Source organism: Eleutherodactylus coqui, chromosome 12 (genome assembly GCF_035609145.1).
Source record: "Eleutherodactylus coqui strain aEleCoq1 chromosome 12, aEleCoq1.hap1, whole genome shotgun sequence".
Taxonomy (NCBI): domain Eukaryota; kingdom Metazoa; phylum Chordata; class Amphibia; order Anura; family Eleutherodactylidae; genus Eleutherodactylus; species Eleutherodactylus coqui.
Window position 1 is genome coordinate 102,835,222 of NC_089848.1, and position 14,391 is coordinate 102,849,612.

General features: G+C 51.1%; 1 protein-coding gene across 3 annotated transcripts in view; it reads right to left on the reverse strand.

Annotated features, from left to right (window-relative positions):
• The window catches only part of ESYT2 (extended synaptotagmin 2), a 98,422-nt gene extending 84,608 nt beyond the window's left edge, over positions 1-13,814 (reverse strand). For 2 of the 3 annotated variants that reach the window (XM_066585351.1, XM_066585350.1), the window contains exon 1: positions 13,363-13,814. In XM_066585351.1, the coding sequence (XP_066441448.1) occupies positions 13,363-13,668 (306 nt within the window). In that variant the 5' untranslated portion in view covers positions 13,669-13,814. The remainder of the gene's footprint in view (positions 1-13,362) is intronic. The other variant, XM_066585352.1, reaches the window with a different exon arrangement.
• Between the last annotated feature and the right edge of the window lie 577 nt (positions 13,815-14,391).

The following is a 14,391-nucleotide window of genomic DNA, read 5'->3' on the forward strand; positions in this document are numbered from 1 at the left end:
CTACTTTCCAATAGGTGGCGCTCTGGAGGACTATTCCATCACTCATTTGTATAAAACTTTTTTCCAAAGAGTACTGCATGGGTGTAGGTCTCCCTAAACCCTGTAAGAGTATGTTAGGCCACAAAAAGACACATGTCCATCCAGCTCAGACTAGTCCCCCCAATGTTGATCCAGAGCAAATATATATAAAAATCAATGAGGTAGAAGCTAAATTTTTCGAAATTAAGAAAAAAAAAAATAACCAACCCCCAGGACCTACTCAGAGAATGAAGTCCTGCTAGCTGGTTATTTCTCAATAGCAGAGATCTACTTCATATAATAGATGGTGGTAAGTGTCACCACGAGACGGACTTACAGTCCGGGTATAACGGGGACCTCCTGCTCGGTGACATCATGAGAGGACAAGCCGACACGGTTAGTCTGGCTGTCCGCGCTCATATATTTAGACAGACATCGGTCTCGCAGCTATCAATTACGCCTTTCATTTGATTTTGCAAGAACGCGTCCGGCTGCAGCGACCGGGCCGGAGGGCAGCAGCTGGTCAATGCCACTATGTGCCAAGCTTTCTTCCTAAAGACTGGGATCACACGGAGCATTTTTGGTTTCACCACAGCAAGTCTGCTGAAACCTAATTCTGGGCGGCCGTTCTGTCTCCTGTGCATGGTTTGGTAGTAAGCAGCGGGTCACGTGCGCCGGGAAACCCATAGGGAAAGAATAAGGCCCCCTTCTCACCGGCGCATGCGTGTCTGCATGAGCGCGGCATGCAATGCTTTTTTTTGAGCATGCAGAGTATTTCACTGTAGTGTTTGCGCTAAGGCATGCTCATTTGCATACGGCACACATTAACGTACCGATTGTAACAGCCAATGAGTTCCACTGGTGCGCTTTTTCAAGCAGAATTACGCAGTGTTCCAGCAACATCTCAATATATTGTGCGCCGCCCATTGACTTATATGGGGACCTTTAGTGCGCAAATGTTCATGTGAACAAACCCACTCAATGGGCTCTATACATGTAAGTCAGGCCTAAAGCCGGCTGCACGCGGGGCGAGAAAATCATGTACGATTTATGTGATGTGAGACGCTTAAATATGAACCCCATTCTTTTGAATGGCGTAATACATAAGCGTTTTTTCCCGCGTCACGGTGCGGGAAAAAAATATATCAGGGTGCGTCCTATCTTTGTGCGTGCTCTCACATAGCAGCTGCCAGTCTCCTCAATGGGGCCGGCGGCAGCATCGCACTACGTGCTGCGGTAGGTGCACAAGCCGCGATGCGAGGTTTCCCCATTGAAACTTCACAAACCTCTGTCAGGGCTGTCAGCCGCGGCGCAGGATCGCTAATTCCTCGAAGTGATGAGCGACAGTTTTGACATAAAAACGGCTGCATCCGCAGGTAAACTGAATGTTGACAAGTGCGCCATTACCGATATTTGCGCTCGCTTGTGTGAAGTTGGCCGAAGGCAGCATTCACGGTGCGGTTTCTGTGTACGTTAAAAGTGTAAGTTAACGTTTACGTCACAAAGGTGCAACGGCGTATGCAAAGGTATAGCTGACTGGCGGTATAACAACACCCCTCTGCTGAAGTATACAGCCACATACGGTTTAATTTACATTTTTTTTATTATTATTATTGAGAGGGAAAAAATTATAGAAGAATCTTCAAGTATAAACTTTTTTTGGCCAGTTTGCTGACCTTTCGCTCGGTTTTCTGAACATACGTGTTTTCTGAAGGGAGAAGCTTATTGCGCAGCGCAGCATACCGTACCATGTCAAGTTATAGGAAACCATATAAATATGTATATAAATTAGCGCACTTGTTTTGCGGTACACAATAACGGAGTCAACTAGGCTACAATTTACTGCAAATAAACAAATTGAAGTGCGAACCTGTGAACCGCGGACACCTGTACACCGCACTATTTGTTACGTTTAAACATGGAAACCAAAAGCGGAAAAGAAATCAACGGGGAAAACAATTGATCTGTTTAATTCCGTTTTAGTTCCGTGCTCCAGAAATGGAAGGGAGATACAGAAACCATGAACGGGGCTAAACACTAGTGAGAAGGAGCTCCAAAAACCAAGACTCAAGCACCGAGGCTAGCCCCACATACCATTCGCCCTCTCTGATCTCCGTCTCACATGTCGAAAACATCGAGACGAAAACCTAGATGGAACCCGACGGCATTGTAAAGTAAGTTATGGCACCGTCCTGGTGACGACGAGCCGGGGGATGGGGTGTCCTCTTCTGAAGTCTATGGACAGCCTGTAAGGCCGGTAGCATACGACCAGATTTGAATTGCAGAATCCGCGATAGTCATCAGTGCGGACCATCTGTGGTATTCTGCATCCACTGAAAGAATAGAACATTCGCACAAGCAGACAGCAATTGCAATTTTTGTAAGCGGATTAAGAATCGCAGCATGTTCTATTTTTTTGCGAGATCCACATGAACAGCTTACATTGAAATCAATGGAAGCCATCCGACCCTCGGCCCATCAGCAATTGTTATTGCAGATAGGTCACAGGTACCAATGTCATCGCCTAGCAACAGTGCAAAAAAAAAACAAATAAAACGGTAATGCACATGACCAACGGCGAGCCGCCCGCAGTCATCTGAAAAGAGGTGAAATTACATACGCTGGGGGCCCGACGCAGTTGGAGTGAATTCCGCTGTGGGTTCCCGCATACAGAAACTGACCCCGTCATGTGCAGGCCCCTAATCCTGACTGTTTGCAGAGCGCCGTGCGCATTCTCCATCTTCTGAGTGCACAGAGTCACATTATCCGACCGCATCACAGATGGAAACGGCAAGAGCCGGGCGAGTATAAAAACCACGTTCCCGACTCCCCGTAAATTAGTTTATTGCACTGTCCCGTGGGTATGGCGCCCCTTTACTCGCACAAGTAGTTTTCACGTTCTTGTGCTGTCTGCATTTGCCGGTTCAACTTCTTGGAAGACTGTAATCTATTCAAGTTAATGGGTATACAAAGTAATGGAGCGCCGCGGAGGATGCCCGCGCACTTCGCTTTTCACTGATCGTTACTTACAAATTGGGCGTCCTTCAGGTGTTCTGGCGTGCACGGATGACACACGGACGTAAAGAGCCGACACAACACAGATATATACCACACAGGTTTACTTTTTTCACGCACGAAAAATCGGACAGGCGCGTGCGACTAAGGACTTAAAGTGAGAAACACCGACCAGTTTAGTCTCTGTTTCAGTCAGTCTTTTTAGCGCTATAGAACGGAATCGAGCGGAACGCGCGTCTCACGGAGATCCAAGCGGTCTCTGCTCCACATATTAACGGCGATGGTTCCATCCCAGTCTCCGTGTCGGAGTTTGATGCAGATTTTGGCGCGGACCTGCAGCAGATTTCACCCTTTTCAATAGAAGCGATGAAGGCTGATGCAGATCCGCTACGTGAAAGTCCCCGCACCCGAGATGGAAACCCGAAACGGGAGAGGAGGATAAACACCATGTGAAAGTGGCCTACAACCCATGTGGACTGACTCTAGGATTACGTTCCGTGTTTACACGGGTCTTAGCGCTTGTTTGCTCTCGTATTTCAGACATAATCGCACAGTTCCTTTCTGTCATTTGGGTATTTGAGCCTCCTGTATTTTCGCCGACGGTGCAGATACCGTACACCGTCACCGGGGGAATATCTTCCTTCGGTTATAATGTAGGCTGAGGGGTCCTTATGGACTGGCAGAATTGTTCGCCCCATCTGTCTCTCCTCTCCATAGGTCTATGGGCAGCATGTGACAATACCCACCCCCATTTCCTGGAATCTGTTACTAGAGACGGACTTCACTTGACAACAAGCAGTGGACGACAAACTAGAAGGAAGGCAGACCCCCAGCAGCCAGCGCTTTACAGAGATTTTTCAGCATTTTAGGATAAATAACGCGATTTGCACTTTTGTTAGTTGTCACATTGACATAAATTATGCTAATATGTGAGCCAGTGACTATTTAAAGGAACCCTCCACCTTCAGGACGCGATTCTGTCCTTGGACTGGAGGGGTTGGGGGGTTATATTACCTACATTTGTTCTGTCCGATACACCGGTTTCGGTCACCGTTGTCCAAGATGGCTGCAGCAATTTTTAAATTAACTACAATGCGCTGCTCTCTGATTGGCCAGTGCTGATCACATGAGCAATACTAGACAATCAGAGAATTAGTGCATTGGTAGTCTAACATCATCCATGCCCTTTGGGACTTAGGTAGTTTGAAGATCTGTCAGGCATTTTGGAAGGCCAAAAATGGGACCCAAAACTAGCAGGTTGGGCGGAAGACAAAAAAGACCAAGTCTAGATAAAATACCCCCTGCGCCCCCCGGCCCGGGACAGAGCTTTGACCTGAAACTGGAGTGTCACTTTAAATCCTAGCATTCCTAAGAGGGATTCAGTCACTCTAAAGAACACAGACTCCACCGATGTGGTTTTCTGACTCAAACCCATCATTTGTGACTGGATTGTCGCTTTAAAGGGGATGTCCACTTCTGAACCATTGATGACTTGTTCTTAGAATATGTCATCAAAAGTTGATCGGCAGGGGTCCACCACTGTCAGTGTCTACAGCTCTGTACACTTGCTAGAGGCCTGTGTTGGTATTGCAGGTACTGTTCTAATTAAATTCAATGGGAAAGCCGATTCCTTGGGGTCTCAAGCGGGAAGGTTCATCAGTACTTCAGAAGTGGATAACCCTATTAAAGGGGTTCTGCCATTTAAAAAAGCCTAGCTGGGCCCTGTCTAAAATAACAAACGAGGGCATGCTCACCTCTCCTGGGACCCTGGGATGCAGCAGACAGCTGACGCTGGCATCGGCGGTGACTTCCAGGTAGGCAGGATAGGCAGAAGCACGTGGCCAATCAGAGGCCGCAGCATCAGGTCCCCAAACTCCTGGCATCATAGCGACCAGAATATGAGCGCTAGTGTCAGGAGTGCCGGCGGTCACATGCTTCCGCCCAGTCATTGCCGGCCGTCAGCTGCGTCCCGGGACCCCAGGAGAGGTGGATGCCCTCGTTTATTGTTTTAGACACGGGGACGGGGTTTGGGTTCACCCTTTACAGATGGAGGAACACGGATGCGACTTCACAGAAACAAAACTTGTATAAATGGCAACATCGGGTAAAATGGTGCCTGCCACCTCGCCAGCTTGTATCCTAGCAACAAGTCACATGGACGGCCTTTTCTACATCCGTACCTTCATGCTACAGACAAAAGGGAATTATAACAGGATCATTTACTGGAGCGACTCGTCCGCACATCCAGGGAGGCTGCATTTACACGGATGTTTTCTCATACATGTTCTGTCCGATTCTGCGCTGGCCGGACCTCAGCCCGGAGCGATTTCTCTCTCGGAACGATAGTCCAAGTTAGAAAAATTGCCACGCTTCCCGCTCTTGTGCGATTCTTTGTCACAAAAAAAAGCTCTCTCAACCCCCCGCTCCCCCCGAATCTTTTCGCCCGAGTAGTCAGTTACTCGAAAAAAGTGAAATCGCCCTAAACGAGTACGTTCGCTCATCTCTAAAAAGTGCCCTTTTACACGGACCGATAAATCGTTTAGATTCCCGCATCCATAATTGTCATTCACTGTAACCGCGCGCCACGAATGAACGACGAATGACAATCGGCTTAGGAACAACTGACTACCCGTTACTGTGAATGGAGGCGACCGGACCAGAACAACCCCCCCTCAACCGGAACAATCCCCGCCCCGCTCGCCTCCATTCACTAGCAATAGTTGTTGCCGTGTAGAAGTGCAGGAACGAATATTAATGGGACCAGTTGTCGGGCATCGGTCGTCCCATGTAAAAGGGCCCCAAGAGCAGCTTCAGCGAGAGAGAAGCCAGCCAGGCCACTTCCTGCTCTCGCACATCAGGGCAGCTGCACTGACAGCGGGGAGGGGCGATCAGGTGATCGCTGGGAATCCCTGGCAGTTAACTATTAATGAACTATCCTGAGAAAAGTTCATCAATAGCTTTTGCCTGGAAAACCCCTTTAACACCGATTGGTAAATAATTCGTGCTGATAAACAAAAAAAAAAAAAAAAAAGAAGAAACCATAGAGGAAAAAAAAAAAAAAAAAAAAAGTCATGGGACGACATGTAGAAGGGGGTCCCCGTCTCCTGCCCTGGGGGAATCATCCTGGAAACACTGCTGCAGTTTGTAGTAACTGTTTCCTGACGGGAATGACCGGCAGTTCTCTTCAGTACGACTCCGTACAAAGTCCGTATAATCAGGACCACGAGCTGCTACTTCTTACAACACAAGTTATCACCCGCAGGAGAAAGCCGCTCCCAAAATACAAGGCGGATCGCATTTCTGTGGTCATTAGAAATGGATTGACTTTATTTTTTGAAGGTTGGTAAACAGGTCACAAAAGTGACACCTCAGCGCGGCGCCAGCTCCGCCACCCCCCCTCGGCGCGGCGCCAGCTCCGCCACCCCCCCTCGGCGCGGCGCCAGCTCCGCCACCCCCCCTCGGCGCGGCGCCAGCTCCGCCACCCCCCTCGGCGCGGCGCCAGCTCCGCCACCCCCCCTCGGCGCGGCGCCAGCTCCGCCACCCCCCCTCGGCGCGGCGCCAGCTCCGCCACCCCCCCTCGGCGCGGCGCCAGCTCCGCCACCCCCCCTCGGCGCGGCGCCAGCTCCGCCACCCCCCTCGGCGCGGCGCCAGCTCCGCCACCCCCCTCGGCGCGGCGTCAGCTCCGCCACCCCCCTCGGCGCGGCGTCAGCTCCGCCACCCCCCTCGGCGCGGCGTCAGCTCCGCCACCCCCCTCGGCGCGGCGTCAGCTCCGCCACCCCCCTCGGCGTGGCGTCAGCTCCGCCACCCCCCTCGGCGCGGCGTCAGCTCCGCCACCCCCCTCGGCGCGGCGTCAGCTCCGCCACCCCCCTCGGCGCGGCGTCAGCTCCGCCACACGGCAATTCTTGTTCCTTCTCCAAAAAGCTGGCAATCCATGCAGTCGGCGCCCTTACAGGCGGTAAAAGCCGCACGTTTTCTGCTAGCTTTAATCTTGACATAATATTTACAACCTTTTAGAGTAAATTACAGAACCCTTCAGTCCGACCCAACCTGCACCCAATACGTGCCAGGTTCCTTTAATGCGGCATCCCATAGTCCGGCACAGAACTGCAAGAAAGTTTGGACTCACGTAAGACTAGAAGCAAAAATAAGCAATTATGAGACATCTTTGGGATATCGGAAGAGAGGCGTTTTTGAAGGTTCTGATAATCCGAAAAACACAACAACATGGATACCATCTGCAAGCATTAGATCATGGGTGGATGAGGAGTCACGGATGCCCCTCCCCACCCCCGCCCCCGACACTTAATGCCACCTTGTCCATTAGTTCAAAAACTATTAAAGTGACCGTCCAGCCCTGGGGGTCAGACCTGTCCAGGGACCTCCAGGCATGCATTCTATTACCTGGTGCCATCCCTTCTCCCTGTTCAGCCTTCGATCCGGTTGTTCCTGGGACCCCCTCTTCATTCTACCACAATGCCCACTGCACTGCCGTCACTACTTGACGCACACTTGGCATCCGTAGTCAGATTGAATAGAGTTACTCATGTGCCCAGCACTGGCCATACAGAATGTGGAAAGTCTTAAAAGGGTTCACAAGTTATAACAGTAACTTGCTGATCACTGGGGGTCTCACCACCAAGATCCCTGCCGATCTCAAGAATGGGGGTCCCGTGTCCCCCGTCCTGCTCACTGTGGACTTATTGTACCCCCCGCAGTGAGGAGGAGACTAAATAGAGCACCGGTGGCACAAGCGTGCTGACGTTCTATAGGACCACTGAAGCAGCTGAGTGGCAAGCGCTCCGGTATTTTCATCATCCCCCTTGAAGTCAATGGGGCACTAAAAAAAAAAAAAAAAATTCTTTCCTTTTTAAAAAGTACAAAAATATTTTTCAAAAACCCTCTATAAATCCGGCATCTCTGTAATCATGCCAACCGGCCGAGTACGGCGCACGTTAGTATTACTGCAGCATGAATGCCAGAAAAACGAAGCCTCCCCAAAAAATACAGCTGACCCCCAAAATACCAGGCGTCACACAGCTGCGTCGACGGGAAAAAAATAAAAAGTTATGGCTCTTTTAAAGCGGGGAAGAAAAAGCTGAACAACAAAAAAAAAATCTTTGGTTGTGAAGGAGTTAAGCTGATTGTTAATGACGGCTCAGCCTCTCCGTGCGTCTCTCCCCGCTGGCGCCACTTACCTCTATAAATCACGGAGACGCAGTATTACCAGGGATTACCGTACTCTGTCCTTTCCAAATCCACCGATGAGACGGAGATAACGCGCTACCAGCGATCACAAGCATAACTGACCGGCTGCCAAACAAACTCCTCACCGCACTGCCGGTGGAGCGCTGTCACGGCTCACACGCTACGTATGCAACCAGGAGACCGGCACACTTACGGTACGTGAACGTGGCTTCATGCTACGACTACAGTAACTTCTATGACCGGAGATGCAAGCAGGGACACAGCGGGCCATCACACTCCTCGCGGATGCTCCATCATCCAGTGATGGCCTGTAGTCTGCAGAGCCGCTCTGGGGAATCTGATAAAGAACGCGACTGAACCGCGTCCTCTAAGCATCCGTTTACGCCAGACGATTATCGCTTGGACGAGCGAATGACATCGGAGTTACGCTGCATCTAGACCTAGCAATTATGGTTCAAAAACATTAAAACGAGTGAAAGTGAACAATAATCGTTTGCGAATGAGTTAGCGGCGACGTCCCTCGCTTAAACAAGAATCGACTCATCCAAAGGCGGCATTACCGCATTCGCTCGGCCAGCCCGTGATGTGCAAATGCGTAGTAAAATAGAGCATGCTTCGGTTCGATTTTTTTTTTTGTGCGACTGAACCCATAGAAGTCAATGGGTGACATTCACTGCGTATCGCACGCATTTTGCGTGCACGAATACGCTCGTGTGAAGCCGGCCGTTTCCATACTTTCCAAGCAGTCCGTAAATAAGTGTAAACGATCCCAGCGATCAACGATTAGGGCCGACTTTGATGTCCGTGGATGAACCTCGACTAGCGAGATAATCTCCGCAGTACTCATGCATCCTGTGCAGTAAGGGCCCGGTTATTGGACGCGAACATTGGCCCGACCGTAAGAGCGTGTGAAAGGGACCATGAATGCGGACGCGCTCGTTCGCCGGAGCATCGCTGATTTTTTTTTTAGCAAGCCTAAAATGCTCATTGATCGACTGTACATCCCCCTGCGCAGGCGAATACGTACAACCGCCCTATAGTGGGGAAACGCTTGTAGTGGCGATCGTTCATCCTCACACCAGTGATAAGCGGCCCGGAAAATTAAATGAGCGCTGAACATCATCAGCTTTGTCGATTGGCGCTGTTCCGTTGAGCGAAGACCCGAACTGTATCTGCAGGTACAGGACAGGCAATCGCTACACTGAAGCCGCACCTGCATGGATGGACATGCTGACGCGGACGGCCAAGATCCGCTGGATCCCCTGGTAAGCGCAGTGTGGATGGCATGCACAGCGTCCCCAGGTCAAGGATGCCAGAGGGTGGAGAGCCTGGACCAGCGCCCATCGGATGGCCAACCGTGCGGGAAAGGGAAGTGCGGCAATGATGATATTTCGCCATAAGACCATCCAGTGGCTTAAAAAAAAAAAAGGTCTTCGCTCTCGTCACAGCCTATTAACGTAATTCCGTTACAGCGTTGCGGTCCTTTCTGAAGGAGCGAGTCTCATCGGGCGGCCCGTTCCTCCCGGCAGACACATCGTTGGCTCGTTCAGTCTCTCATGTTCGCTGTGTAAGTGAGAAGGACCGAACGGGCGCCGTTTATCCGGGACGGTAAGTGAACGAGCCGACGGTGGTTTCATGTCTTCATAAAACGAATGACGAATGAAAAGTGAACAATTCTCATTCGTCATTCAGTCGTCGGCCATCGTTTGAATTCTAATCGTTCCGTCTGACAGAGCCTTCAGGCCTCCCTCACACAGACTGTTTTTACCGTGATTAGCGCGCCGCTTTCAGGTATAACGCTCTCATTGTTTTCAGCGGGAGCCGCTCAGACAGCCGCTGGATTTTCGAGCGGTGTCTGTACTATTTTTGAGCGTTTAGCGCTCCTCATCAATGATGGGCGCTAAAAGGCGCCGTAAAACACGTCTTACCGGTGTGAGGGAGGCCTTAGGTTGCAGTCACACAGGCGATGCATTTTTACGCCAGCCGGACGAAAATCACATCACGGAAAAAAAGCGGGGATCGAGTCCCGAGATTACTTTATATTTTCTCATCCATACGCTGCAGCACGGAATTCTGTCGGTCGGCAGAAATACTTGGAATGACTGCAAATGCTTGGAGTCCGCTGTCTTCTTTCCCGACCTGGACGCAGCTAAACTTCCTCCCCCTCCCTTTTTTTTCCAGCTCCCATGGGAGTCTATGGGAGCCTCTAGCATTTTTCGTCAAAAGATAGGTCATCACTTATGTTTAGATGCAGCGTGTAAAAAAAAAAATAAAAACGCGACAGAAAACAGTCACCGATTTTATGTTTTAACAGTGCGATTTGTACACACGCCCGTGTAAATGAACGCATTAGAACCCAACGCCTCACACGGTCGCGATTTTCGGTCGACGTTTTATCGTGGCAAAATAGTTTGTGTGAAAAGGCTCATGTGAATGAGGCCTAAAGACGATGGGACGTATTTCCTCTAATGGGGGTGAACCAAAAACAACTTTAATCACCTAGCCGGCCCCCGTCGTCCTCACTGCGGGATCGCTGTACCCTCCACAGTCAGGAGGGGACTGATTGGACGGCGGTTGTACAAGCGCAGTGCCGCTCCCATCATTCCATGGGGCTGACAGACAAACGCTCAACTATCTGCGTCACCTCCACCGCAGATGCCGCGTACGCTGGTCCACTCAATCTGCTCCTCACTGCAGAGGGTGCAGCGAGCACACAGAAGAAAAGGGGGCCACATGCTCCCCCCCCCCCCCTTCGTTCCTCGGGTCAGTGGAGGTCTCATGAGAGATCAGACTTATCTATGGATAGGCAATAAAAGCTGTTTTTGGAATCCCCACCAATCAGCAATGAGAGCTGCGCCCGCAGTACCAAACTGGGCCACTGCAATATGGACAGCGCTATCCATACTGATAGTAGGTCCAGCAATCAGCTGATTGGCAGGAGTCCCGAAGGGTGAACCCCCAGCGAGCAACTATTGATGATCTATCCTGAAGACAGGTCATGAAAAGTAAAAGTTCTGGAGGACCCCTTAAAGGGGCATGTTCACACAGCAGGTTCCGCCATGGAACTTTCCGCACGTAATCTGCCTGTAAAACACTACTAGAAATCCACGGATATTCCCGTCACTCCATTCAATCGGAGGTCAACGTGGGTGCAGTGAGGAGAAGGTCATGGGACCCCTATTCTCAGAATTGGTGGAGGTCTCAGCGGCCACCCATCATAGATCAAATACAGGACAATCCTTTTAATATGGATGCGAACAAACTGTAGCGGCAGTAATTCCCTGAGCCATTCACTCGATGGAAGTCCACGCGTTAACTAACCCATAGAGTGCCGAGATGGAATTACACCGCAATACGTACTGCAAGACCTAGAAAATTCTGCACCACCATCTGCAGCCTCTGCTGGGATTTTGATGCGAGATTGAAAATGCCTTAAAGGGGTATTCCACTGACTGCAACGCTGCAATACCAACCAGAGGGGCGGCGCTATAGTCAAGGCATTCTGCTTCCTGCTCTGACAGCAGCCCTGGGAATCAGCTGATCGGAGCGCTGATCGACGACGATCACCTATTTCTAATCTCTCAGTCAGCACTAAAAAAAAAAAAAAAAAAAAATTCCTGGAATCCCTTTAATTCCGCGTCAAAATCCACAAGCAGGCGGCGGGGCTTGTAGCGGAATTCCGCAGCGGCAGATTATAAGTCATGCAGGATAATTCCCCCTGTGAGAAGAAGCTCCTCTAATGCCAAGAAGGGAGTTGCTTGACCTTTCACCCTCCCGAAAGACAGACTTGAGGAACGAGCTGATCCTCTCCGAGGTCGCGGATTATTTTAGGCTACCAGAAAAGCGAAAAATGCAGACAGACCTGCTGCAGAACCTCCCTGGGTCAAACCACGCCACCAAGTGAAGTCTACTAAACAGAGTCTCTGGCCCTCGTGGCACCCGCCCGACCCCGCTCTTCAGCGCCAAACCTGGACTAGCAGGAAAAACACGCCAACACCCACGCCGCTGCCCTACTTGGCCGAGAACGAGCCAGTGCATGTGAGCAATACCAACAGTAGGGACTAGGTGCCCTACATCCGAGCGTGGCACATGTGGCGATATCACGGATGGTATAAAATGGCGCAATAGTCAAATACACGGTTATGAATGATAAACTTGGGCTCAGCCGGCCATAGTTCGCAGCGTGCCGCCCTGAGGGACATGCGCACGGCGCGCAGCAATGACGCTGTGTAGCCCCAACCGCCATCCAGTATCTCGCCGTATATAATACACGCCAGGATAGAACATGCGGCGTATTTTCTTGCGCGGGTATTAAGCGCCATTCATCTGAGCGGCACCATGGCAGCCTACGACCCGCCTCTCATGGCCTGAAGCGGAATCCACTTGGAGGATTTCGGCTGTGACCCCGGCCGCCACCCTGCCTACGACCACAAAATTGTACTGTGCACGACCGTATACTCATGCAGGCGGTCGTACGCAGTGCGCCAAATTTTTTTTATCTGGTTATATTCCGCTTAGCGATGACACGGGTACCCGCCGCCATACCCAATGTAATCACGGACGTGCTGCGGGTATATCCACAGCCACGGAGAACAATGCGCTCTATGTCGCGAATATCCTCGGTAAAAAAAAAAAAGAACACGCTGTTTTATTTGGCGCTCGCCAATTATGCAATTCTGACCCGCTGATGTGATCAGCACTGCGTAATTCAATGGATTCTATTGATCCGCGTATCATACGCTTACGGAATCCGTTTGTTTGCGACCGCCCTGCGGCAGATCGGTACCGCCCATTACCCGCGTGCTGCGACCGCACACTCGTGTCAGCCGGCTGAAGTGCGATGCGAACCATAAAAAAAAGGACGATATTGCCCCAAAAAAATAGGACATACTGCGATTTTTCTATTTGGCACCATCGCTGCGAGCGAAAATTCGCCAGCGCCATTTCGAGCATTGAAGACGATGCATGAGTTTTGCGCGTCTCGCCGTTGCACAGAACTAACGCGTTTTTCTCGCCCGCCTTAACGTGATACTTTGTATCTTAATGCCGCCACCAGAGAAGCGATGACCCAAAGTTACCGCCAACACCGCAGAAGAGCCGTAGTGCCCGGCGGGCAGCACTCACCCAGGCGGGCAGCTCGGCGGAGCTGATGCTGTGTTTGATGGTCTTCTCCTCGTTCTCCAGGAATGCCAGCGCCCGCTGCAGACGGGAACTTTTGCCCCCCTTATTCTTCTTGAACCACATGAGGAAGACCAGTGCCAGCAGCAGCCAGCTGAAGCTCAGCCCCAGGTACCCCAGCACGTACACCGGGAAGATCAGCACGAAAGTCTTGGCAAACTGGTACAAGAGTCCTGCTATATCCACACTGATCATGCCAGGCTCCTCGGTGGGCACCGCCGGGGGCGCCTCGCTGCCCTCGTCCTGGGTCATCCTGAGAATGCCACTAGTGTTTAGCTTTCAGATTATCCCCCCTCCTCCTGCCCACATGAGCAGCTGCCCACCCTGCGCCCTCCACAGGCTCCTTGTGCTGCTGCCCAGCCGTCCTGCCCGCTGCCATGCACTGCAGCCCGGCCCACAGCTCCACGTCACTCACTGTCTGCCTGGCCCCGCCCACCACAGGACAGGATGTGTGCAAGAGGGCGGGGCCCACGGGGGCGCTGCAGGGTTTTTTTTCTCTGTCCTCAATCAGCTTTATTTAAAGAAATATATATTAGCAATGCCGAGTAAAGTGAGAAGTGAGTCATACCTGCAAAGTTTGTAACGATCGGCCACGTAAAGGCTCTTGCGGTAGGCCACGCCCCGTTGTGGAAAACCACGCCCTTTGAGTCCCCACTCACCAAAAAATAGCATAGCATTAGTGCGTGTTAGTGATGCCTTCATGGTGATAGTGCTCCATAGTGACCCCCTCATAATGATAGTGTCCCCCCTCATGGTTAACAATGCCCCATAGTGACCCGCTCCTAGTAATAGTGTGCCCCTCATAGTAACAATACCCCATAGTGACCCCCTCCTAGTAATAGTGACCCCCTCATAGTAACAATGCCCCATAGTGACCCCCTCATAGTAATAGTGACCCCCTCATAGTAACAATGCCCCATACTGACCCCCTTCTAGTAATAGTGACCCCTCATAGTAACAATGCCCCATACTGAC